The following is a 24,886-nucleotide window of genomic DNA, read 5'->3' as shown; positions in this document are numbered from 1 at the left end:
GAGAAACAAAAATGTGCAGGAAACCCTTAAACCGGACAGTATCAGTTTGTACATTATTTAATTAACCTGCTGAGAGAACAGACCCCGGGAATTAAGAATAAAGTTTTATTTGAACACTCTAACTTCAGTGAGACCACCCACCCCTTTCTTTTAAGTTGCCCACATCCCTTGAATATCACCATCCTGTGACGTACTTTAGAAGCTCTGGTGATAAAAAATAATTTGCAGCGCTGGAGTCATACCAGTACGAAATCAAAAAGAAAGTGCTCCACACACGAATAAAGGGGTCTTCAGTGGTTGGGCCCTGCAAACACAGCCTAAACCCTGTGCCCTCAGCCTTGACATAATGTGAAAGCAATCATTTGTGGTGCGACATGTGCAGGTGCTTGCCAATGCTCCTGCCCTGTCTGTGTGGATATAATTACTAGCAGTTGTGGCCAACCCCATGCACAAAGGAGGGCCACTGCAGAAGGCATGTCTGTACAAGAACCCTAGTAAGCATATCATTTGTAAGTTAAAGCAATGCAACATCATACAGTCCTGTCAACCCCTTCATGAGCAGTACAACCTATAACTATGGGGGAAAAAGGGACAGGCTGTAGAAGTAATATTTTTTGCAAAGTCCATCTCCTGCCCGTTCGTGCAAGGCTTTCCATGGAATTCCAACATTGTTGACAGGCTTCCAAATACCACTGAGTTTGTTGCAGGATTTGCACGAGTTTATGTGAAAAACAACAATTCGCTGGTGGATAACATGTGAACTGCTGGTCATCAGGTAGGTTCTCATTCCACTGAGCTATCTTGCCAGCACAGATAGAGCTAAATGACTCCCAAGAGGTAGCATATAACTTACTTTTGTAACATGTTCAACAACTCTTGTGTCTGTCTGGTCTTCTTGTGCTGAGAGCCATACACTGCAGTCTGAATCTCCAAACACTACATTAGAAGAGAACAAGAGTATTCATGAAGATCTCTGGCTTAAGTCAGCAATATTGTTGATTATTGTCTGATCTACTTATGTAGAAAACATTAATACATAGCTTGTATGACCCCCCCAATTCATGCACACCATAGAAAATAAAAGTCAGCATTAGGTGTGCTAAAACATGTCTCTCATTAGTTCATCTCTGTTGCCGAGCTATTGGTATTTGACAAGACATGAGACGATGTAAAGCTCAAATAGTTGTACATACATTTGAGAAACAATATGCCTGCAATGATGGAGTTCACCATACACTCTATTGTCAGAAGAAGAACAAGGTTCCTTAACTGTAACTATATTTCTCCAGTATTTGGATTGTTCATAGATTTACATGCTCTGAATATTTTCAGTTTGGAAAATCCAAATAAAAAACAAATTAGCTTTAGCAACAACACAATCCGTCTTTGAAGAATGGAGATATTCAAGGAGTGGGGCGGCACCCATTGTTTGAGCTATGAGAAGGCTGCAGGCCATAGGAGGCCATTCTCAGATGAGGAAGCTGTGGGCAACAGTAGGCCCAGCTGTAGAGAGTGCATTAGCATTATTATTAGCATGTGTGTGAGAGAGTATACTGGAATCAATCCTATATATGAGAAGGAAAAAACAAACCAAACGAGGGGCTGGGAATAGGGCTGTATGAGTACAGATATTGATGCTGGTGTTACAACTGCACAAAATGTGCTGCGCGAGTGGTTAAGGTGGAGTCAGTGATGAGTGTATCGGATGGTGAGTGAGAATACAGTCATAAACAAAGAGGAAGAGAGCTGACAAAGACCAATAAGAATCTGGACACAGGGTTAAGGCAGAATGTGTCAACAGATCCTGTTGTCAGCGGTGAAAAGGAATAATTTATGCATGAGTGAATGGTTTGACCAAGGGATATATCCAGTTCTTTAAATGGAAAAAGTGTAGGTACTCGTCAATGAAGGCTTTAAGTGGTCCGGGGCTAAGCCCCAGTAGAGTTCAAAAACTGATCCTGTGCTGCAGCTTTGCCATGGCTCCCCAATCTATTTCTTTTAATCTCACTCTGTGGTCCTCGCTTTATGTAGTTCCCTATTTGTGTCACATTCTATGGGTGTCTCGTTGTCTCATTCTCCATTTGTGTCTCTCTCGCTCTCTCTTTCACCCTGCCTTTTAGCCAATCATGGTCTCACTTTCTCTTTAATTCCATGGGTAAGGCTCTCTTTCTTTCAAGCCTAAACCTTTGAAGCATGGCATATTGAAACATGTTAGTCAGGTACATGAAACAATCAGCAGATAGAATGTAATTTGGTTTCACACATGCTCTTCCCCCTCCCCTGACCAAACTTCAGATAACTGGCTTCAGATGGTCTCATCTTACTAGTACCGAACAGATACCATGACTAAACCTCCTAAAGGTCTGCAGTACTAGTAATTCAGATAAAATCTCTAAATTGTTTTTTGGAGGTACTGTCATTCAAAATAATGCCTTCATATCACCACTGTTACCACCAGCTCATCCATTCTTCATACATATTAATACCGGTTTGCTTCCTGTGCCCCAGTACAATCCTTCTGGTGTTTGCCAGCGCAACCACTCTCTATTTTTCCTGCACTCCCTGTAAAGTGCTGGGAGAGGGATCTACTCCCAGTAGGGCTAATTTAGGTCCAAAGTTTGATTTGTGCTAAAAATGGCCTGTCTAACAACCCTAACACCCAGGACCAAAATTGTGTCAAGCTTGGGAAAGGCCACAATGTAAATAAGCCATAAAACACCCACACACTCTCCAGCATTTAGTAGAGTACGATTTACTTTTTCTGCGCATTTGGATGGTTGCCAGTATGTTCTGTGAAGAATGTTAAAGAGCAGAATTTGGTATTTGCGTTCCCGGGACATATATCCCACTCCATAAGGGAGTCCAAACATTGCATCATGTAGGTCTGATTCCCACTTCAGCGAAAGATGTGTCACCTACATATTGTTAGGTGGCGTATGTCCAGGAAATGCTATGCATCATTGTCCCATGATGTGGATATATTTGTCTATTCTCATCAGGGTTGGCCAGATCGGTCTGTTTTACTAAAATAGAATGGTTGTGTTGTATATACTGCCAAACCTCCTCGATATCTATGTGGTAGGCTTGCTTAAGCATGTCAAAGAAGATGCATTGGCCTTCCTGCATACAGTGGCCTATGTGCATGAATCCAGGACCGACCCAGGTTTTCTAGCAAAAAGGCTTCCACTCGATCGTGAAATTCTTGTTGTGCCATATAGTAGCCCTGTTAGAAAAAGCTGGCGAGATGACAGCCCTATTTTTTCATTTTATTTTACTGAAAGAGTTGACCATTCTCTGAGTAGGATTTTATATTGTGAGATTAAAAGAAATGAAAAACCAAGAAAGGAATTTACCAACTCGCAGGATATTCCCAAAAGTATGTACATCTTTAAGCAGTAGTCCTTTATTATTATAATAATTATTATTATTAGGTTATTTATTGGGCACGGACCAACCTCCAGGAAGCAATGGAGCACTTTGTAATCATAGCGGGGAGCACATGATGAGGGAAGCAGAAGAACAAGGGAGTCCGGTGCTAACAAAAGGGGCTGGGGAGGGCAGGAAATTTGGATATAGAATCAACAAGGGAAGGGAGGATAGTGTGGGGATCAGATCACCCAGGATGGGGAGTGGAGGGTCAGTGGATTTAGGCGTTAGGGAGGTGTCCTTCCTTCCTTCCTTCAGCTCCTTCCTGAACTGTAGAAGCAAGGGGGCGTGATGTTGTCGGGGAGGTTTCAGAGTCTTGGTGCGTAGACAGAGAAGACCTTCTGGTTCTTTCCTTCCTGTACCGGAGTTTAAGTCTGCACATGTCCTTACTTCAGAGATGCTGGGCCTCATTACAGGTTTGGCGGTAGACGTGCCCTTATTAAGGGCACGTCTACCGCCAAACTCGCTACCGGCCCCGGCACCTGTGAATGGGCCATTAACGGCCCATTACGAGATGAATAGGCCGGTAATTGCCCATTTGCGGGTGCCGGTATGGTATAGGGCAGAATGGGGTTCGGGAGCATGGTTGCACCGGCACAATTAATAACGGTGCTGGTGCAATCAGGAGTTCTGTTTGGCACCAACAAGCAGAACTCGTAATGGGGCATAGAGGTAACAACGGTGCCGGTAGCACTACCAGCGCCGTTGTTGCCTTTCCGCCACATTCATAATGAGGCCCGCTGAGTTTTTCTGTGCAGTAGCTTGGGTAATTCAGGGTGGCAGCCTTGTAGAGGATGCAGCAGGCTTTGAAGATGATACAGGCTTGCAGCGGGAGCCAGTGCATTTCGATGAGGGTCAAGGTGGTGTGCTTGAATTGAGTCCTTTTATGAGTCATGCTGCAGTATGCAGGACACATCTCAAGGGTGCCAGGGTAGTCGCCGGAAGGCCTGCCAAAAGGGCACTGCCACCATCTAGGTGGGAGAGGACCAAAGCTTGGGCAACAGGTCTGAAGTTGTTTAGTGGGATGAAGGGCTTGATTTGCCGCAGGAGAGAAAGTTGGTCCTCAAGTCTTTAACACAAAGTTCTTGCTTTTCATCGTTACTGTTTACCACCGTCTGCCCTCAAAATCTTAAAATAAAATCCAGAACATTGATAATATTTAAACATTGAGGGACTGGATAAAAGCTGTGGAAAGGATGCACAGTAATCAGTAAGGGGCAACCAGACCTTTATATACCATGAAGAATGGTTGGAGAAGGGAGCCTTTATCTTATTAGACTCCATGATGCCCCAAACTTTGCACTATATGTACAGCATGTGTCCATCAGAGAATATCCAGCAGCCTGCCATAGACAGTTTAGCTGCCATTGACAAATGGGTGAGGAGAGATGACAAAGTACCCAATGTTGGATAGATTCCTCCTCAACATTGCCGAGAACTATTACCACTGGGTTCAGGGGATCTGAATCCCACATATTTCTTTTACTTTCACTAAAATCTCTTTCAAGAGTACTTGTGTTTTCAGGCATGACCACCATAAATGTGCGAGGTTTCTCGCTCCTCCACAATTCCTCCAATGCAAGGGGGAGGAGCCAGGTACAATGCTAAGGATCCATTCATGGGTGATATACCACATATGATATACACAGTTCCTTTATTTGTGATACCTTTGGAAGCCTTATGAGCCCTTGACCATGTGTAATTGCAGGATTCAAGTTCTATGTTCAGCCCCAATTCTTTTCCCCATTTTAGAATATAAGGAAGTTTCTCAATGGTGTCAGCTTGGCAACCTTGCCTTTTTTATTATCATCCATAAGCATTAATTCCAGTGAAGACAATGGTATGTGCCAGGCATGCAAACTTGCGCATTAGAGGTCAAGTGGTGGATCTGAGAATAACAGAATGTCTCACATTCATTTAATTTGAATGCCGTTTTACACTCTTTGAAGGGAAATACCCTGGTTATAAACCTATGAAAGTCAGGAGCCCACCCATGTGGGGAAAGCCCTATTTTTACTGTGAATCTGTTTCCAGACCTCTCTGGAATGATAGAAGACTGGATTATCGGCACCAACCATTGTAATCTGTTAAATGGATTGAGGAAGAAGTACCGATATCTAATGAAAGCAGGTGGTTCCCTCCCAGTGATCTGGACCCCAGCGAGTTGAGCCAAGCATTTGGTCCATTTGTTCATTTTAAGTGTTTGTAGTCTGATGTCATAGTGCTAGCTTTAAACATTGTCAAAAGTTTAATGCAAGGGTGACCTCTTTCACAATTAGAAATATTCTGTCAAACAGTCAAAAATAGTGTCAATTTAAGCTGGGTGGAATGCTGCTAAATAAATAGTAAGCCTGTGGGGATAAAGTCGAACCCTGCCATGACTGTTAGTGTGAGCTTTCTCCATCTTCTAAAGTCATTGTCTATTTGTTCCCATAATTCGTAGAAATGTTCTGTTGCCAATTCCCTCAGATAATTATGCAAGGTGATTCCCATATATTACATGTACTCTGTAAAGGCTATTTGTAAAATTGCTAAAATTCCTTCCAGGTCCACATCAGGCTTCTTTCCCGTAAGGATAATAAATTCAGTCTTGTGCAAATGTATGCCTGCCATATTATCCTATTAAGGCATACTTTTGCTTTGTTTAGGGTCCAGTGATACCCCCACCCCCATTTACGATGTGTCTCTAATCTTACACACAAAAGGGCTCTAATGCAATGGAGGATCAAAGGTTGAGAGTGATAAGATTTAAAGTCATGACTTCAATAATTCCATCGAGTTTTGTGCAAATGTGAAATCACAAGTGTGGGAGAACCCATCCGAGTTCTGAATTCATTTATGATATGCAGCACATGTGCCATGTGGTGCCAGGTGTTCCCATTGTGAATACAACCTATCTGAACAATGTGTATACTCTGGTGTATAAATGTATGAACATGAACTGCAATGTTTCGGGAATTTCAGATCTGTGTTGAGGAGTTATTTCCAATAGTAGCTTCTGTATTGGGTAAAGTATTTCCCGGGCTATGTTTTTTTTATAAAGAAATGGTTGTGTCTTATAGTTTCAGGGATAGTAACAGAAGAAAGAATTTGAGTATGTCATTTTGTTAAGTGGAGACCCAAAACATATTGCATACCTCATAAAACTAGGGTTACATCCAGCTGGGCACGGTGCTTTGACATTTTTCATTTTCTAATAGTCTCTTTGACATCTTATTCTGTAACTGTATCCCAGAATGTTTACAATCTTCTGACAACTTGGGTAGGTCTAAATGTTGGAAGTACATCTCACATTACGTCTTTCGTGAATGGGATTCTGAGGTATACAGGGAAAGGTATGAATCTGTAAATTCATCATGTATCTTTTGGTTGATTGTGGTGATGTGCCGTTGTGCTATTCGCATGGCTGGAATATGCTTTGATGTTTAATAAGATTGCCCAGAGTCTCCCTGTTTCATTACCCTGTTCTTAAAATAAACAGTCTGTCTTTTTATGGGCAAAGTATTCTCTCTGAATAAGTTGTATCTGGCCTTATTCAATTTCTGCAGGATTTCTTAAATGTGAGGTAGTAAGATTGTTCCAGAGTTTTTACAGGATCACCCAGAAGGCCCAGCTGCTACTTTTCATTCCTCATATGAAAATCTTTAATTACCACCCCCTAACAACAGCCTTGGCCTTGTTGAACTTTGCTTAGCTCCCTAGCGACATCCTGAGATTCGCCCCCCAAAAGAAATCCGGAACTCCCTACCCTCCTTCATGCAAATCAAAGTATACCTGTAAGCTATTTTGGAGTGCAAAGACGAAGAAGGCTACCCCAAAATACAGCGGTGGTAGGGGACATTGAGTACTTCTGAATTTAGAAGAAATTTTACTCATAATGGTTTCGTGTATCTGTATGGATATCACGCTGGGTAACACCAAAAACAGGAAAACGCACACATATAATTGTTTCAACAAATTAGTAAATAGTCTTTTGAAAAATATTTAATGTGTTCACAGAAAAGTGCTTGATTAACACAAACAAAAGAAAAGGAAAGAGAAAGATAAGGAACCTACATCTACTGCACTCTGTTTTAGAGTAGTTTATTTAATTATTCATGAAGGGATCAAACACACATCAGTGTTATATAACACGAAAGTAGCACAATACACAAAAGTAGACAAAGAAAAATATACAATAATATTCAAGGAAAACAAACAGTCAATTAATTGTGACTTGTGACATACACATCTTAAAAATAGATTAACAGTGAAAGAATTATGGAGATTTATTTTCTTCATATATAATACGTTAATTACTTAACATAAACATCAATCAATGATCTAAATCCGATTTCATGACAGTCAATTGGTTCCAGGTGTCACAATTTATTAACAAATCTCAGAGAGAATCTACCTTATGGGCAATATCTGTGCATCCAGAGAAACTGTACAGCACTGGCGGACTTTTATAGTCATGCCAATGATTTGGACTCAAGATTGAAGCAAAAGGGGCTATCCCAAAAAGTAGGTAAGATAAACAGGCAAGATTCACCAACAGAGACACCTTACTCACCCCCTAAACCTCCTCCCAATGTGGAACAAGAAGAAAAAAAGATGCGTGTGATCACACATGGCCTTCACACATTCCGAGTGAAAAAACGGATGATCAAATACTGGCCTCAGGCGAAACTTTGTCTACCAAATGAACCCATTCCCAGATTTGCATTCAAACGTGCGTACAAACTGGTACATTCCAAATTCAATGCAGGGTCTTTGGAATCTACAAACCACCACTGGACATTTCCCATGTGGTAACTGCATAGCATGCAAATTCACAAAAAAGATTAAATCCTTTAATGTAGGATATTGCATCTGGATTTTGTCTAACCTAACCAATTGCAAAACTAAACAAGTGATTTATTGCATTGAGTGCCCCCGTGGACTCAGATACGTTGGCCTAAACATCAGGCCCATACACATCAGGATTTCTGAACACAGGTAGAAAATTTGGTGTAAAAATCTCTCGGCACCACTTGCCAATCACTTCATTGAATACCAACACTCACCCAATGATATTTTATGGCGGGTGTTGGACACAGTAAAAGAATCATCAAACATAACGAGAAGCCTCTTAGAAAAAGAAGCCCGTTGGATCCACAGATTAGATACCCATCGACAAGGCCTTAATGAATAATTCCATCCTCTACCATGACCTCACTGATCCATTACAATGGACCCTCTAGGTAGGCATGTATAGGCCGTACAACCTGAATCATCACACCAGCATCATCTATAGAGGTCTTATCAAGGTCTACTAATACTTGAATTCACTTTTGCAGTTGAGAACCACCTTCTCACCTAAATCATGTGCACTGCTCACAATCAAAATAACAACGTCCCATTCCAGCACAATTACTGCCCATCTTATATATCGGCATCCCGGCCCATCTGGAGACTTCAAAGGGCCATTATTTCCTTGCTCTCCGAAAACACCAAGCCAAAGTCACAAATCCTAATACTGGGTGACTTTAACCTGGGCCTAGCTGACCCAAACGACCAGGCCGCAAAAGCCCTGGAAGAATCTCTAAATTAGATGAACTTTACACAGATAATACACCAACCCACCCACCTGAAAGGACGAACACTGGACTGGTTGGCTGACCACAACTGCCCTACTGTAATCACTCCCATAGAACCACAATCCTGGACTGACCACTCCTTCATTGCCTTTACTATTAATGCTAAACCGTCCGGCTCCAAAAATAATGCCTACTGCACCTCCTTGACACTATTGCCCCTCTAAAATTACATAAGAGCAAACCGAAAAACCACCTTAATACCTGGTACACCCCACAATTGAAATCCTTAAGGATTGAAAAAAGAAATGCGAGACCGTTTGGAAAAACGTACCCACCAAGGAGAACAAAAACATAGTGACAGAAACTTCTGCATGATACAAAGCAGAGATCATCAAAACTAAACAGGAAACATACAATGACAGAATCCAAAATGCCAGCTCAACTATTCAGAATTCTAAGGGAATTAGAATCACCTATAGCTCCCGATGACTCTTACCTGAAAGACAAAACCTGGTGTACTGGCATCCAAAATCACAACCCTCCAGAAGAAAATTGCCTCTAAGAGACTTCATATCAACGATCAACGGCATCAATACAACTCAAAACTTAGAAACTACTATCCTTAAGAATACTTTACCAGCATTCAAATTCACTCAAGTTACCACAACAGAGGTCGAAAAAATATAAATTCTTGGAAACATTCACGCTGCCAAGGTGATATTTGCCCCGCGCAAATCATAAAAGATGCAGTGAAAACTCTCACTCCTTTTATCAATAGGCCTATAAACGCCTCTTTCAAATCATGTCAGTTCCCCGCCAATATAAAAGACGCTTGGGTACTACCCCTGCTCAAAAAAAGCCTTGCTCGACCCTACAATCCTGACTAACTACAGGCCCATAACCACAGTCCCTTTCCTTCTCAAAATCATTGATAAAGCAGCCTACCTCCAAATTCAGTCCTACCTAGAGACCTACAACCTCTTAGGACTTAGACAATCCGGATTTAGACCCCTTCATGGAAACGAAACAGCCCTCCTAGACTTGAAAACTTAAATTGACCTGATTAATAACAGACAATGTGCATTACTTCCTCTACTAGACCTCTCTGCTGCCTTCGATCTGGTTGATCACAATATACTCTGCCAAAACCTATCCTCAGCAGCAAACCTCTTCCCAAAGGCCTCTACATAGGTATATCCTTCTTAAATGACAGAATGACGAGAGTATTCTCACAATCAGATGCAGCTGACCCCGACCCTATCACCTGCGGGGCGCCACAAGGTTCCTGCGTCTCCCCCACACTATACAATTTTTATTTTATTTTTATTTTTTACATTTGTATAGCGCACAGGCAGCCCAGGGGCATTGTGGTGCTGTTACTTGCAGCAGGCCTAGTTACATTTTGCATAAGTTACAGCATTGGGTACATAGATGTAACACATGTTATGCATCAAAGCGTACACAGTTCAAATATTCATGTAGGGGATGAACGTAAATAACGGGGTAGAAGATCAGGCAAATAGGGTGGTTACAATGTGTTCACGAAACCCTTATTCGACATCGTAGACCGTCTGGGTGCTATCTACACTAACTATGCAGATGACACCCAGACAATTATCCCACTCTGGTAACTATGATGACGACTGACTAAACGAAATCTACCTTATCATTCAGGCATGGATGGCCACCCATAGCTTGTGCTTGAATGACGAAAAGACGGAAATTCTTATTCTAGGCGTCCCCACTTCCCTAAAAAAATTGAACCCCAAATACATGTCGTTCAATATAGACGGCAACCCGATTACTACGGCTAAGGAAACCAAAACCCTAGCCATCCACCTTGATTCCGCCCTGAACCTCAAGAAACAAGCTAGTGCCACAGCGACAGCTACCGCATATACCTGCAAACTTATTCACACATGTAAAAACTATCTTTCCACCAACAGCTGCATGATCCTGGCACGAGCATTAATCCTGTCCAAACTTGATTACTGCAGCGCCCTCTATGCAGGAGCTAACAAACAAGTACTAAACAAACTCCAAACTCTGTAAAATAATGCACTGAGAACTGCCTTAAGCATCCCAAGGAAAGACCACATTTCTGAAACAAGAGGTTATAAATGGCTCTCTATCCAGGACAGAATCTACTTTAAACTTGTCTCCATTACACACAAATGTCTTCAGAATGCTGGCCTGAAATATCTGATGGACAAACTTGTCCCTAAAACCTCCACTAGACCGTTGAGATCAGCTAACTCCCATTGCATCATCGCACCTCTCGCTACAACCTAATAAGAGAGGGAGGCACTAGCTTCCCGGTACAAGCAGCACTAGCCTGGAATGTGCTCCCACTGGACCTACGTACCGACCAGAACCTCCAGAGTTTCAGGACCAAAACGAAAAAATGGCTCCTCTCCAAGGACACCGCACGCATGGCTTGAAGCTATTATCTAGATGACATAGACCCTACCATTATAGACAGCCTCTCACTGACCAATGCATTTATGTAGACTAATTCTGTGTTAGCAATTGTTACCTTGGACTTTACTGGCTTGTCTCACATGTATATATGTATGATTACTAAGCTGTCGTAATAAAGCGCCCAGATACCTCAGGGTGTGGCGCGCTGTATAAATAATAAACAAACAGACAAACAAACAAATAACCCGACCATTGCGTGCAAGGCACATTCGCTGTAGTCCGAGGCACGGAACACAAATGAGGGACTGGGGGAACTAGTCCACACAACTTTGCCCTCTTTATTTATTGCCCTGCACCATACCGGAGCATTCTCTGTCTATCCGATCGTGCAAGCATGAGGGCCACCATCAGCCTTTACCAGAAATATCCTCTGCTCCTCAGCATTTATTCATACTTGGGAAACAGCACATGGCATCCGTGCCGTGGTCACCATGATGATGCATGCACCCAATCAGACGCAACCATGCATCACACACAAGCCGTCTGAAACATGCCCAATCAAGAAGGTTCCCTAGGTTGCCATAATGGTGATTATGACCACGTTCACTCCGCGGAGCAACATATAGACACGGCAGCTACCATACGAGGCTCTAACTTTTTGATTCAAGGTAAATTACTAGGCGCTGCTTCACTCCATGCACTAGTTGGCCTCCCATATGAAATGCCAGCATCAATACCATTTTAATTTTCCCCTTTTTTTCCCCTGCCGTCTCAACCTGTAGGTTCCTTATCCACGTATACATTTGAAGTCAGACACTACTCTACAGGGTCACAATGAAAACTCATACGACTTGGCTCTGAATGATTACCAATTAAAGGTACTTCCATTTCTTTTTCAAACCATTAGCAAATCGTGCCAGTCCTTCACGCAAGAATCGGCAACAAAGTTAGTTTTGTCTACCACTCGAGTCGTTCATTTATTTTTCTCGAGCCACCGGGAATCTAAACTAATAGATCCCCTTCATTTACTTTATGTGCCATTTTAACAGAATCCGAGCTCAATCAACTTAAAAAAGGATGGCTCGACTCGAACCGCAGCGCAGTCACCCGTTGGAGATTAATTTTTGGAACCCCCCCGCACACCCATCAGAGGGTACGTTTACCTGGGGAGGAGTCAAAGTACAGGCAGATGCAATCATGTAGGGTACATCGGGCAGGCATCAGCCACACCAACCCATTCCCCTTCGTTTTCTGCTCCCCTCTAGGGTGTTCCCACCTGCTCTGAGGAAGGCATTATTGACTGCCAACTTGCTGGCTCCCGCAGAAACACGAGGCTGAATCCCATTACCATTATTCGGGTTCACTATCTCAGTCAGGATGAATACATCCACGTAGGCAGACTCCAAAATGGACACTCAGACACAATGTATAAAAGAGAGATTAGTTTTCTTAAATGTCTAGGCAGAAATGAATTGCACAATAGATCTCTCTGTTCTGCCATCCACAATATTTGTACAAGAATTACCTGGAACCAATTGACTGTCATGAAATTGGATATAGATCATTGAATGATGTTTATGTTAACTAATTAACGAATTATATATGGAAATACAACTCTACAATTCTTTCACTGTTCATATATTTAAAATGTGTATGTCACAAGTCACAATTAATTGACTGTTCCTTTTCCTAGAAATTCTATTGTGCTTTATTGTATATTTGTCTTTGACTCCTTTGTGTATTGTGCTACATTCATGTTATAATACCATATAGAAGTTGATGACAAAATAAAAAATGGAGTAACCTTTCATGTGCGAAATGAAGATTGCACGTGCAAAGATCATTGAAGAAAATGCAAGCCGTTCTCTAACTGTACAGATGCTGCAACGCAAGTAGACTAAGTAATCATGAACGCTTATTTCCATCCTTGACTCCTACCTCCTCTTTCCCCTCCCCACCTCTCCTACCCACTCTTCTGACTCCACTCTCGACCTCATATTTAGTGCTACCTTCTCGCCCTCCCCTGTCTCTACCGTTCCCAACTATCTCTCTGATCATGCTTTACACTCTCCTTCTCCCTCACCCCCCCCATGCACCCTATGTTCACTCCCTCACCTGCCCCCATCTCCTTCTCCCGACGTGATCTCCGTAACTTTAGCCCTTCTCTATTCATCGATTCCTGCTCTTCCTCCCTCCCCTCTCCCTGATGTCTCCTCTCTCTCGGCTAATGAAGCATTGTCTTGCCTCTCCTCTTCTATCTCCTCCAGCCTTGATCAACTCTACCCCCTCTCCTCTTTCTACCCTACCGGCAAACCTTCTCAACCCTGGCTTTCTCCTCACCTCCTGTCTATGCGTCATCTCCTCCATCACCTTCAGCGACGCTGGCTCAAACTTCGCTCTCCTTCCAATCAAACCTCTTACTTCTCATACCACTCTCTCTAGGACTCTTGCCTCAGCTCTGCTAAACATTCCTACTTTTCTAACCTTCTCCAATCGCAAGCCTCCCACCCTCGTTGCATCTTTCAGACCCTTTCTCGCCTTTTCTCCCGGCCTACTCCTGACCCCTCAGCTATCTCTTCCCTCGATCCTTCCGACTTTACCAACTTTTTCTTCTTCAAAATTCTCTCTCTACACCAAAACATTCTTCATTCCCCTTCCTAGTCCCCCCTCCTCCTCCTCTCACCTCCCCCTCTGCTTGCATGTCTGACTTCTCTCATGTCACTCCTTCTGAAGTCTCCCTCCTCCCGTCCAAAACTCATCCTACTGCTGTCCCCTCTGTTCCTCTTCCAACCCCCTTTATTCCCAAGATCTACCCACTGCGTATTCCCTACTTAACCTCTTTCCTCAATATCGGTCTCTCCTCTGCCACCTTTCCCTCAGCTTTCAAACATGCTACTATATCCCCATCTTGAAGAAACCCTGTGCCAACCCCCTTCTTGTATCCAATTTCCATTCTTCTCAACTTCTTGAATGCTTGGTCTATTCATAACTCTCAGTTTTCGTATCCAATCTCTCTCCTCTTCCTCCTTCTCAATCTGGATTCCGCCCTAAAGACTCAATTGAAACTGCTCTCACATATGTTCTCAATTCCCTTCTCACTGCTCGCTACTCTAAACAATCCTCTGTCCTCGTCCTCCTTGACCTCTCTGCTGCCTTTGATAGCGTTAACCACACCTTGCTCCTCAACACTCTTTCATCCTTTGGTTTCAAAGGCCCTGTTCTCAAATGGCTTTCTTCTTATCTCTCCAATCGTTCTTTCACTGTTTCTTGTGTCGGTCGCACCTCCTTTTCTCTTCCCTTGGGACTACGGTGTTCCCCAAGGTTCTGTCCTCGGCCCTTTCCTATTCTCACTTTACACCTCCTTTCTTGCCCCCATCATCTCTTCCTTCTGTATTTCTCACCATTTCTACGCTGATGACACCCAGCTTTTCCTCTCCTTCTCTTCCTTCACTCCTGACCTCCACCTTAATCTCTCCTCTTGACTTACTTCTATTAAAAACTGGATGTCATCCCACTTTCTCTCCCTCAACTCTGATAAGACTGAAGTCCTATTCTTTCCCTTCAACACACTTCCCTCTCGCTCTCCCCCTCCTTTGATTCACTTCCCCCCTTCTAATCTTCCAATTTCTGCCCACGCTCGCAATGTAGGCCTCCACTTCGACTCCTCTCTCTCCTTTACCCACCATATTTCTCTTACCTCTCGCGCCTGTCGCTACCACCTCTTAAATATTCGTAAAATCTGTTCCTCCCTCACCTTCCATGCAACTAAACTCTTAATCTCCTCCCTTATTTTCTCTCGACTTTTCTATTGCTCTTCCCTCCTCTTATCTCACTCCCCTTAAATCCCTCTACCACTCTGCCATCTGTACCCTCGGCCTTCTTGCCCCTCACAACTCCATTTCCTCTTCGCTCTCTTACCTTGGATGGCTTCCCTTTCACTCCCAACTTAAATTTTACTTCCTTTGCCTCGTCTTTTTTTTTTTTTTAACAATCTTTTTTATTTGACTTGACAGCACACAAAAACAGATGGAGGGGCCACATGGCACCAAGGAGTGGTATATGCAAAGCAAGAGGTAAATGATACATATTAATTAGCGTGAATCACATTAGTAAACAGAGCAGGGAATCAACGCATTGATACATACTCCAAAGGGGAAGGGGGGGGGCATGGCAGATGGGGAAGACACAGTCTAGGGGGAGCCGCCCGGGGTAGCAGAGGGAGACACTGATGGCGTGGCTAGGGCCGACATGTAGGCACGAAATCTCGGCCAGAAATTCCCTCGGTCTGGAGTGAGAATGCTGAAACGTGCTCCAGGACTGCTCCGTGTCGTGGGCCCAGGAGACCGATCTGAGCCACTGCGTGTAAGTAGGCGGTCTAGGCCGGAGCCAGCAGAGGAGTATACAGCGGACCGCCAAGAGCATGCACAGCCCAGCTAGTCTCCTAGAGTCACGGTAAAGCTGAGGGAAGTCATGGAACAAGCAGTGCAGTGGAGTTGGAGTAATGGGGTGTTCCAGGACATCTGACAATGTGGCACAGATATCTAGCCAAAACTGGGTAAGTCGGGGGCAAAGCCACAGCATGTGTATATAGGAGGCCTGGTCAGCACCACATCTGGGACAGAAGGGAGGGGAGGTATTGTACATGCGATGTAATCTCATAGGGGTATGATGGTACCTGTGTAGGACTTTGAACTGGATAAGTTTGAATTTAGTGTTATAAGAGACCTCATGAGTCCGGGCGCACATCAGAGACCATCTCTCGTCAGTAATATCTGAGCCAAGGTCCTCCTCCCATTTGCGACGGAGTTCGGTGAAATGGGGGGCCGCCTTTGTCTGGAGTAAGGAGTAAAGTCTGGACACCTTGCCTCTAAAGGAGATGTAGGAGCAGAGCTCTTCCAGCAGGGGCTCGTCGGGGGGAATAGCGGGGAAGTCTGTATATCTGGCTTTGAGATGTTGGCGAAGTGAGGAGTATTGTAACCACGCCGATAGACGGCGTCTAAGCGGCGAGGGGAGATCAGGCCATTCAATGAAGTTACCCTGGTTAAAGGCATCACGTAGTTTCAGGAAGCCCGCAGCGGTCCAGCGGGTGACCATGGAAGGTGAGACGTGTGGAACGTCGGGGAGAAAATTCCACAGTGGCAAGTCGCCGTGGAAGGGGTGAGGGGTGTGCACTGTGGACCAGAGTTTAGTGAGAGCCAAGGATGTGCTGATCACAGGGTTAGCAGAGTTTACATCTGGGGGAACTGGTTGGAGGATCAGGGAACCAATCTCACGGTCGCATACAGATAGCTTCTCTAGGCGGACATGTGGGGGGGGGGGTGGTGAACCAGTATGCAGAAAACTGTGACTGAGCTACTATCCAGTATCCAATAAAGTCGGGGGCAGCGAATCCGCCCAAGGCTTTAGGGGAGGTAAGTGTGGTCAATTTGAGACGGACAGCACTGGAGTGCCAGAGGAAAGTGTTACATAACCTGCGGAGTGATTGGAAAAAGCTATCACCAGGCCACAGCGGCAAATTAGTAAAACGGTACAGTAGTTGGGGCAATACAATCATTTTAAGAATTCCAATTCTGCCTGCAAGTGAGAGAGGGAGCCTAGTCCAGCTGGAGGTTTTAATTTCCAGGTTAGTTAGGTAATTTTGGTAGTTATCGCTTCGCAGTTGCGATGTGTGGCGGGAGACCACTATCCCAAGGTAGGTAAAGCTGATGGGTTGCCTCGTCTTTAAAGCTCTTCATGATCTACACTTCCTCCCGCTCCCTCCGTTCAGCAGATCACTTCCTGCTTACTGTTCCTCCCACCCCTTGTGCCTCTTCTCGTTTCCATTCCTTTCAACTCCTTGCCCCCCTACACTGGAACTCTCTACCCCTCTCTATCCGCTCCATTACCTCCTACTCCTCCTTCCGTGCCTCCTTAAAATCTCTTCTCCTTTCCCCGAACTGATTTTCTTCTTTACTTCCCTTTCACTTCTCCCTCACCCCCTCTCACACTTCCTTTGCTCACTTGAAAGGTCTTCTTATTCCCTTTCCTCCCCTCATCTCCCCCTCTCCTCCACCCTCCCTCACTTGTTCTTTATCCTAGGTAAATTGTTCTACTTACTGTTTTTTAAAGGCTTGTCTCAGGTTAGCAAATATGCTTCTGGTTTATTATATGTTACGTATTCTTGTTATACTGTAAAGCGCTTTGACGTAAAGCGCTATATAAACTTAATAAATAAAAATAACACTGGTGTGTGTTTGATCCCTTCATGAATTATTGAATAAACTACTATACAACAGAGTGCAATATATATATGTTCCTTATGTTTCTCTTTTTCTTTAGTTTTCTTTCATGTTTATAGAGCACTTTTCTGTGAGCACATTCAATATTTTTCAAAAGACTATTTACACATTTTTTGACACAATTATATGTGTACGTTTTCCTGTTTTTACTGTTACCCAGAGCGATAGCCATGCAGTACACGCAACTATTATGAGCTATTTTGGAGTACCTTTTGGTCAATCATATTTTTGAACAATAATGTATTGCATTTCCATTTTGCGGTCAGTTTCATCTCCTTCACAACTGCGTATGTCAGGACCAAATGAGTGTGATTTGAGGTGCCCCCTGCTAGGATCTTGGCAGCCAAGATGGTTCTAGAATCTAGCTTATCCCTCAGAACAAAATCCATCCTTGAGAGTCAGCAAGGCAGAGATCATCTACCACCTCTTTAAGAGCAATTCCGGATGGAATTAGTTTGAGTCCACACTGTATTTGTCCAGTGCAGCGCCAATCTCTTCCCCGACTATGATAGGATCTTGTTACTTCTTTAGGGCCATTTAAAGTTTGCTGAAGAATGTCTTGTCTGCTTAATTAAGGGCCACAGGCAGATACACAGGTGCTTTCTTGTGTCTTCAATGTACTGGTCACCACCCACTATCTTCCTTGGGAGATTTTAAAGGAGTGTTCCACTGTGAATGGTAGAAATGCTCTTACCAATATTGTGATGTCTCATTTTGTTACTGTGGCCTCATTGTGGAACATCTGGCCTTTCTGTCTTTTCACCATTTTAAGATGTTCATCAGACTGATGTCATTCCTGGAGAAGGGCTACATCCATACCTTTCCCTTGCAGAGGAACGTTAAGATCTGCGTTCTCTTCATCGGGGTGTTACCTCCTCTTACATTCTAAGAACTTTCAGAGTGCGACTACATTATGTCTTTGCATGTCTAGGTTGCTGGACCTCTCGTCTTACGTCACCATCTTCAGTCCCTGCTGCACAAAATGCCCCACACTTAAAATACACTTTAGTATACTTTGCGTTGTTGTGGTTTTAAATTCTAAAATGTTAGGTTGAAAGTAATGTATTTCTTGGTGGGTTTAATTCGTAAAAATAATGCCCATAGTGTTCTTTTCCTAGTTGCCCTCTAGACACTACCTGCCTCATCCTTCCACCTATCCATTATTTCATTTTTGTTATGCTCTAGACTTGCATTTGTTTGCTAATATTTTAATGTGGGGGGAAGTATCCCTGGTACCTTAGTCTTACCAGGTTTCTTTCTGCCCCTTTTCAAAAAGGGTTTTTTCATATAAACCAGAGGGACCGGTGTGTCCCTCCTGCTACCACATGACTTCTTTTTGATTATTTTTACTGGTTGCTTCTATAACATTTATTTTCAAAATGTTGTGTTATTAAACTTTTGTGCTATGCACTTGTGCGATCTGAATGACACTGGTCTTAGTAAGATCTTTGTCCGTTTTCCCTCTGTTCCCCCTCCCTTACCTCATCGCACCTTGAAACACTTGTGGATAGGCGCGTTATAAATGTCACATCATATCAAACTTTTGAGATTTTCTTTCCAAATTCCTGGCAGGTTGTTGGGTCTAGTTCAATTGTAAGACCTTTCTGACATGAATCCATGTGCTAATCATGTACCAAGCACTTGGGAAGCATTACAATGCAATATATTTTAGAGATCATACCCTTCATAGATTATGTCTGTTGGAGGTGCTTTTCAATGAGTGAGAGTTCACCAGGGCCTCCTGTTTGAACGGTATGATGAAATGCTCAATGCCTCATTTGGACATATCGTAATGTCAAATCCAGGGACCCAAAATTCATCTTTGCAATCCTGAAAACATTTTATAGAGCCATCCTTGAAAAATAAATCTTCCTCCTTCCAGCGTTTAAACTTCTCCCAAACCAGGCATGAATGAGGGATTATCCACTATTGGCGTGAGTGGTCAGGGAAAAGTAGTAATAGCTGATTTCTCACATTGTAAGGACAGTTCTGGTAATGGGGTTAACATACAAACTCGTGGGTCTGTTTCTCTTTGGAATCAATAGTTGCATCCAAAGCTTATTCCGTAAGCAGCCACTACTTATCTAACTCTAGTTGTACCCACATTCCCAGAATATGACGCTGGGAAGCCTTAAAGCATCCTATAATATTAGGTTATCCCAACCTCAGAATTCCCTTGATCACCACAGTATTCTTTTTCTAAAGTGTGTTTTCTTTCATTGCCACACAAAGTTCTAAGTTCCTTCTGCCACATTGACAAATCTACCCTGGGAAAAGAATGAGAAGGACCTGATGGCCAGATGAGGCAGAGGATGGCAGATTAACCGCAGAGCTACGGTGCTGCACCCTTCTCCCCCCCCCTTTCGATAGGAAGGAGTACAAGCTCAGAGAGAATGAGATGTCCTAGGGGTTATCTGTACTGCATTGTACTGCAGAAGTTCCGCCCCAGTGTTGCCTATAAGTTGGGAGCCGGAAATTGTGACAAGTAAAACACCAGTAATGATGCTTATAACACGAAAATCCTTTGAGACAAGGTATCCATTCAGAAAACCTTTTTCCATGTATTCACGGAGAGCTGCTGGTCTATTAGGGGAGATCCATGAAGACGTGTAAAGATGAATGAAAGAGAGGTCTGGTGACGTCACATAAAGCAAAGATGACACGCCAAGAAGAGATGCTAAGAGAGAAGGTGAATAGACCATATAGAAGCTGACGACAAAATAAAGTATTGAGTTACCCTTCATGTGCGAAATGAAGATTGCACATGCAAAGAGCATTGAAGAAAATGCAAGCCATTCTAGAACTGTACAGATGCTGCAACGCAAGTAGACTAAGTAATCATGGAGGCTGGCTATACGTAGTGGATAGACAGCAGGCGGTGTCGTCATTATATAGAATCTGGATGTTGCCCGTCGCATTTTAGCAAACCAGGTCTCCATGAACAGAAGGACTGAAAGTGTGGCGCAGCAAAGAAAAACAGCTGATGGTCGAGGAAGAATCGAGAAGGATGCCTTGCCCAGTGTCAAGGGCTAAGGCAGCCAAGAACTGGTGATCTATCTTCAAGATGTACAAAGGACATGAGAAGCGAGACAAGCCCGTTAAGGTGCGAAGGAAGGATGCCATGAGTGCCAAGTTGTATTCTTTAATACCATTAAATATGAGAAAAGGGAGCTCAAACACGGTTTCCTGTCACGTGGTCTGGATGAAAATAGAAAATGGGCAGGTTACACAGAGACTTGAAGATAGGAACGTGCTCACACTCCCTTCTATTCACAGGAGATTATGCTGTGCGACGTCCGTTGATGTCCGTTGTACTCCCTGTTTTAGACAATTGAGAATAGAACAGATTTGCTTGTGAACTTCCTGAGTCAGTCTTAGTATTTGCCGACTGAGTAAATTCTGCATTCCCATCCATCTAATAAAGCGCTACGTCACTTAAAAGTGCCATAACGGTTCAGCATTATAGCTCTGAACAGGAGCAAAAATGGACTTAGTAGTAGGGAGAGATGTGCTGCACGTGAGGTTGCCTGACCCCAAGATGACTGCGTTCATGTGAGAAATCTCCAGTGCTGGAGAAGAGGGACCAGGTGATGACGGAACTCTCGATAGAGATCTCTTCAGGGAAGTCACTTGACTCAGGAGGGATAAAGCATTGGCTTAAATATACAAATATAAATATACAAATCACACCCACACCAGAGAGGCAGGTGGTCAGTGGAAGAGTGTGTGGTTGTGGAACAACCTTGGAGCTAGGGATCCTCCTCACCAGAAGATGCAGAGGGCTGAAAAGTGTATTCAAAACGGGTGTATAGGGACATAGTTGACCTGGTTGGGGCGGAACAGGGAGCATTTGATTGAGGGCAGCCTGGCCTTGCAATATCAAAGTCCTCTGAGCTGACAACCTGATGAATCTGGGAGAGCTGGATGGCAACTGCAACCCCACAGAACAGCTGTAATATATGTTCAACAAACATGTCAGAATTGTGACCTTCCTCTATACACTCAAATGAGAGAAGCAGCAGTATGTACCAGGGATAAACATACTAATTAGGGAACAAAATGCAACTGAAGACCCCAAATGATCAAGTAAAGTGGTAAAAGGAATGTGGTACCAAGTGCCCCTAAATGCCATCTGAAAGACCTCCAAGTCCATATGTCAGCCAAAGAAAGAGAACTGCCAAAAGTAAAACACCAGGTTTCACTTCTTCGAAGGGTCTCTGCAAGAACCGCATGACATCGACAGTAGAAATGGCCTGAGCCAGTCAGAAGACCATGCAAAAAATGGGAGCGATGGCAAAAGATTTGCCCACAACAAGAAACCTACGCAAACCAGGATGGGGAGGCACAGACATTAACTAGACAAGATCAGATCAACTGTATTTAAAATTTCCATGAGGACATCGGGAAGAAATCTACTGAAGAACTTTGGCCCACTGCACTCACCATTAACGATTTCATTGTAGACATTAAACGAGAACTTCTCTCCATGACTGCTAGAGTGGAAGCAAATAAAACAGCGATTCAAGATCTGTAGAGGATGAGGTGGACTTCGACTGCTGCATTGTGGTATTTCAAAAAACCAACAAAGCAATAATGGGGCAACTAGACGACCTTGAAAGTCTTCACAGAAGAAATAACCTACATCTGAAAGGGTTCATAGAGGGCACCGAAGGTCAGAATATGGAGGTTTGGATTCAACAGCTTTCAATGACCCAGAATTGCGTCATAATAGGGAGAGTTCATAGGGTCAACCCCCACAGGTCCAGTTCAGGAGGAGGCCTCTGAGAAATTTTAATGACATTTCACTCATTCCAGACAAAAGAATGCATCTTCAAAAAGGCTAAGGAAAACAAGATAGCTCTCCAAGGTCAAACTCTCTGCATCTTCCAGGACATGTTGCAAGTTACTATACAAAAAAGGATTGAATTCAGGAAAGTCACAGAAAAATTGAGAAATGCAATCCTGGACCTTACCATTTAGCTTGGGATTCTCATGGGAACACAAACTATAGAGTGACATCTACGAAGGACGCTGCTGCAATCCTGGGATTGGCTCTGGAAAAGCCAGGCCCGGGCACACCAATCACATCATAATGGACTGAGAAAACGATGGGGAAAACAAAGAAAAAGAGACCCAGAGAGATTAAGGCCTGATTAAGTGCTGGTGGTAACTGAAGGGGAACGGTATTGATGAGGGCGGGGCATGGATATTCTACAAACAATCTAAAATGTGAGGGAGATTGTAACCCTTTCAATCTTCAAAGCAAATGGAATCCAAAAACTATCTTTAATGGGCATTGAAGTTCTTGAGTTCAGCTGTAAAGTGGTGTCTTTCGTATCACAAGCTGGTTTGGCTCAAGTTATAGGTGGAAAATGAGTCTGCAACTCTGGAGTGATACAGCAGGAAGAATTTCAAGAATTAAATTAGTCCCTCATAGGGGCATTCATTTGACCCTATTTATAGTTCAAACGCGCGGGCTTATACACAGTGAAAACAAGCTTGTGTTTCATGATGTTGGGGCGACAGGGGGTAGCTACGAAGGCCTCTACTTGATTTTGGTAGCATTAGCAGGTGTTCTTTCAATGTCCTCTCCAACCCGATCTCACCAAGATATGGTGGCTAATCATGGTAGGTACATGGGGGTATAGAGGACGTGAAGGGATGTATCGGGGGTTGCTAATGGTTGTGCTTGAGAAGGTGATTTCTAGAAACTTTGTGAAGGCTACAGACTGCTCTTGCAGGAGGAAAAATGTTGGGTGTTTATGGACCTTAAAGGCCAAACATTAACTGTAGCCTTGTTAAATATACAGGAATTCACAACTGTTCACAAAAGAATTCAGCTTTTAAAAGTCCTCAGGGACCATAAGGTACAAATAGCAGATATCCAGGAAACTCACTCACTCACTTACCTCTGACACGCATAGGCCAGCTATAAATATTTTCCCATACAGTTTTTTGCATCAGGTCAGGTGAAGAAGGGAGGAGTGGTGAATCTGCTTGGGACGGAATTCTGCTTTTACTATTAAAGCAAAATGGACATAAAAAGAAGGTAGATACTGGACACTGAGAGGCTTCTCTCAGGGAAAGGAGATAACCTTAGCAATAGAACACAGTCCCAATGTGGGTCAGAATGAGTTTTTGAGATCCTTTCTCCAAACCCTACAGCCCATGGCAGGATGCCCCATAGTGCGGATGGGTGACCTAAATGCGGGATTCAACAACATCAATGATCAGCTGAGGAATGACAGAAGTGGCCGGGTACAGCTTTTGGAGGATCTTAGTCAGGACTTTAAGGGTATGGTCTTCAGAGACATATGGAAGGGAGAAAATCTGAGGGAAAACACTATCCATGCTAGTAACACGTCCATGACACATACTCACGTACAAGTCCTTCCAGCATGGAACAGTTACAATTTATATAAGGTAAAAGTGAGCAGTTGTTGGCCTTACCTCCCATGCTGTATACACGTGTACTGTCTATACCTACAGACAATTAGTTGCGAGTTTCAGCCATCGGTTCTTTATGGTCATACTCACATATAGACATTTTAGGGCAACCAAAGCAAGAAGCATAACGATCATGCCCCTGTCTTCACTTACTCTTCACTTACTAGAATGGCAGGAAGAAGAAACTAGACCACCTTTGTGCAAATGTTAGCCACAATGCTATACCTCTGATAGAATTAGAACAGGTGGTAGATAGCTTTTTTCTAGTGAACAAAAGGAAGGCTACTTCTCCCTTAGTGGTGTGGGATGCACTAAATGCAACCTTATGAGGATTTTTCATAGAAAGGGAAACAATGTACAAAAAACTCAGGGCTGCAGAAGAGGAAAGGTTGAAGTGGGAAGCTTAAGGCTTGGAGCAAACACACAAAGTAAGGGGATGCTATGTTACGCTATGTCGATCTAAAGCAAGGGGATCAAGGAAGACCCTGCTTCATTTACAAGGCACACAGAAACAAATAACTGTGCTGCAGATGAACCAGGTGGATTTCTTTATTCACAGATTAAAATAAAAAAAATGTACGAGCTGGGAAACAAACTACAAGACTTCTTGCCTACCAGTTGAACGTACATAAAAGAACCAACGGAATAGGAGAGCTGATTGACGAATTGGGAAAATACATTTCATAAGGAAAAGGACAAACAAAACCATTTTAGGACTATCTAGGATGCCTTGTACATAAACGGGACAAAATA

General features: G+C 43.4%; 1 protein-coding gene across 2 annotated transcripts in view; it reads right to left on the bottom strand.

Annotated features, from left to right (window-relative positions):
* Positions 1-24,886, bottom strand: part of TTC23L (tetratricopeptide repeat domain 23 like) — a 482,150-nt gene that overhangs the window by 30,705 nt on the left and 426,559 nt on the right. For both annotated transcript variants that reach the window (XM_069627102.1, XM_069627103.1), the window contains exon 11: positions 854-936. In XM_069627102.1, the coding sequence (XP_069483203.1) occupies positions 854-936 (83 nt within the window). The remainder of the gene's footprint in view (positions 1-853; positions 937-24,886) is intronic.

The sequence above is a fragment of the Ambystoma mexicanum genome, chromosome 6p (assembly GCF_040938575.1).
Source record: "Ambystoma mexicanum isolate Mex_15411 chromosome 6p, UKY_AmexF1_1, whole genome shotgun sequence".
In the NCBI taxonomy this organism is placed as follows: Eukaryota; Metazoa; Chordata; class Amphibia; order Caudata; family Ambystomatidae; genus Ambystoma; species Ambystoma mexicanum.
This window is presented reverse-complemented; position numbering and strand designations above follow the sequence as displayed.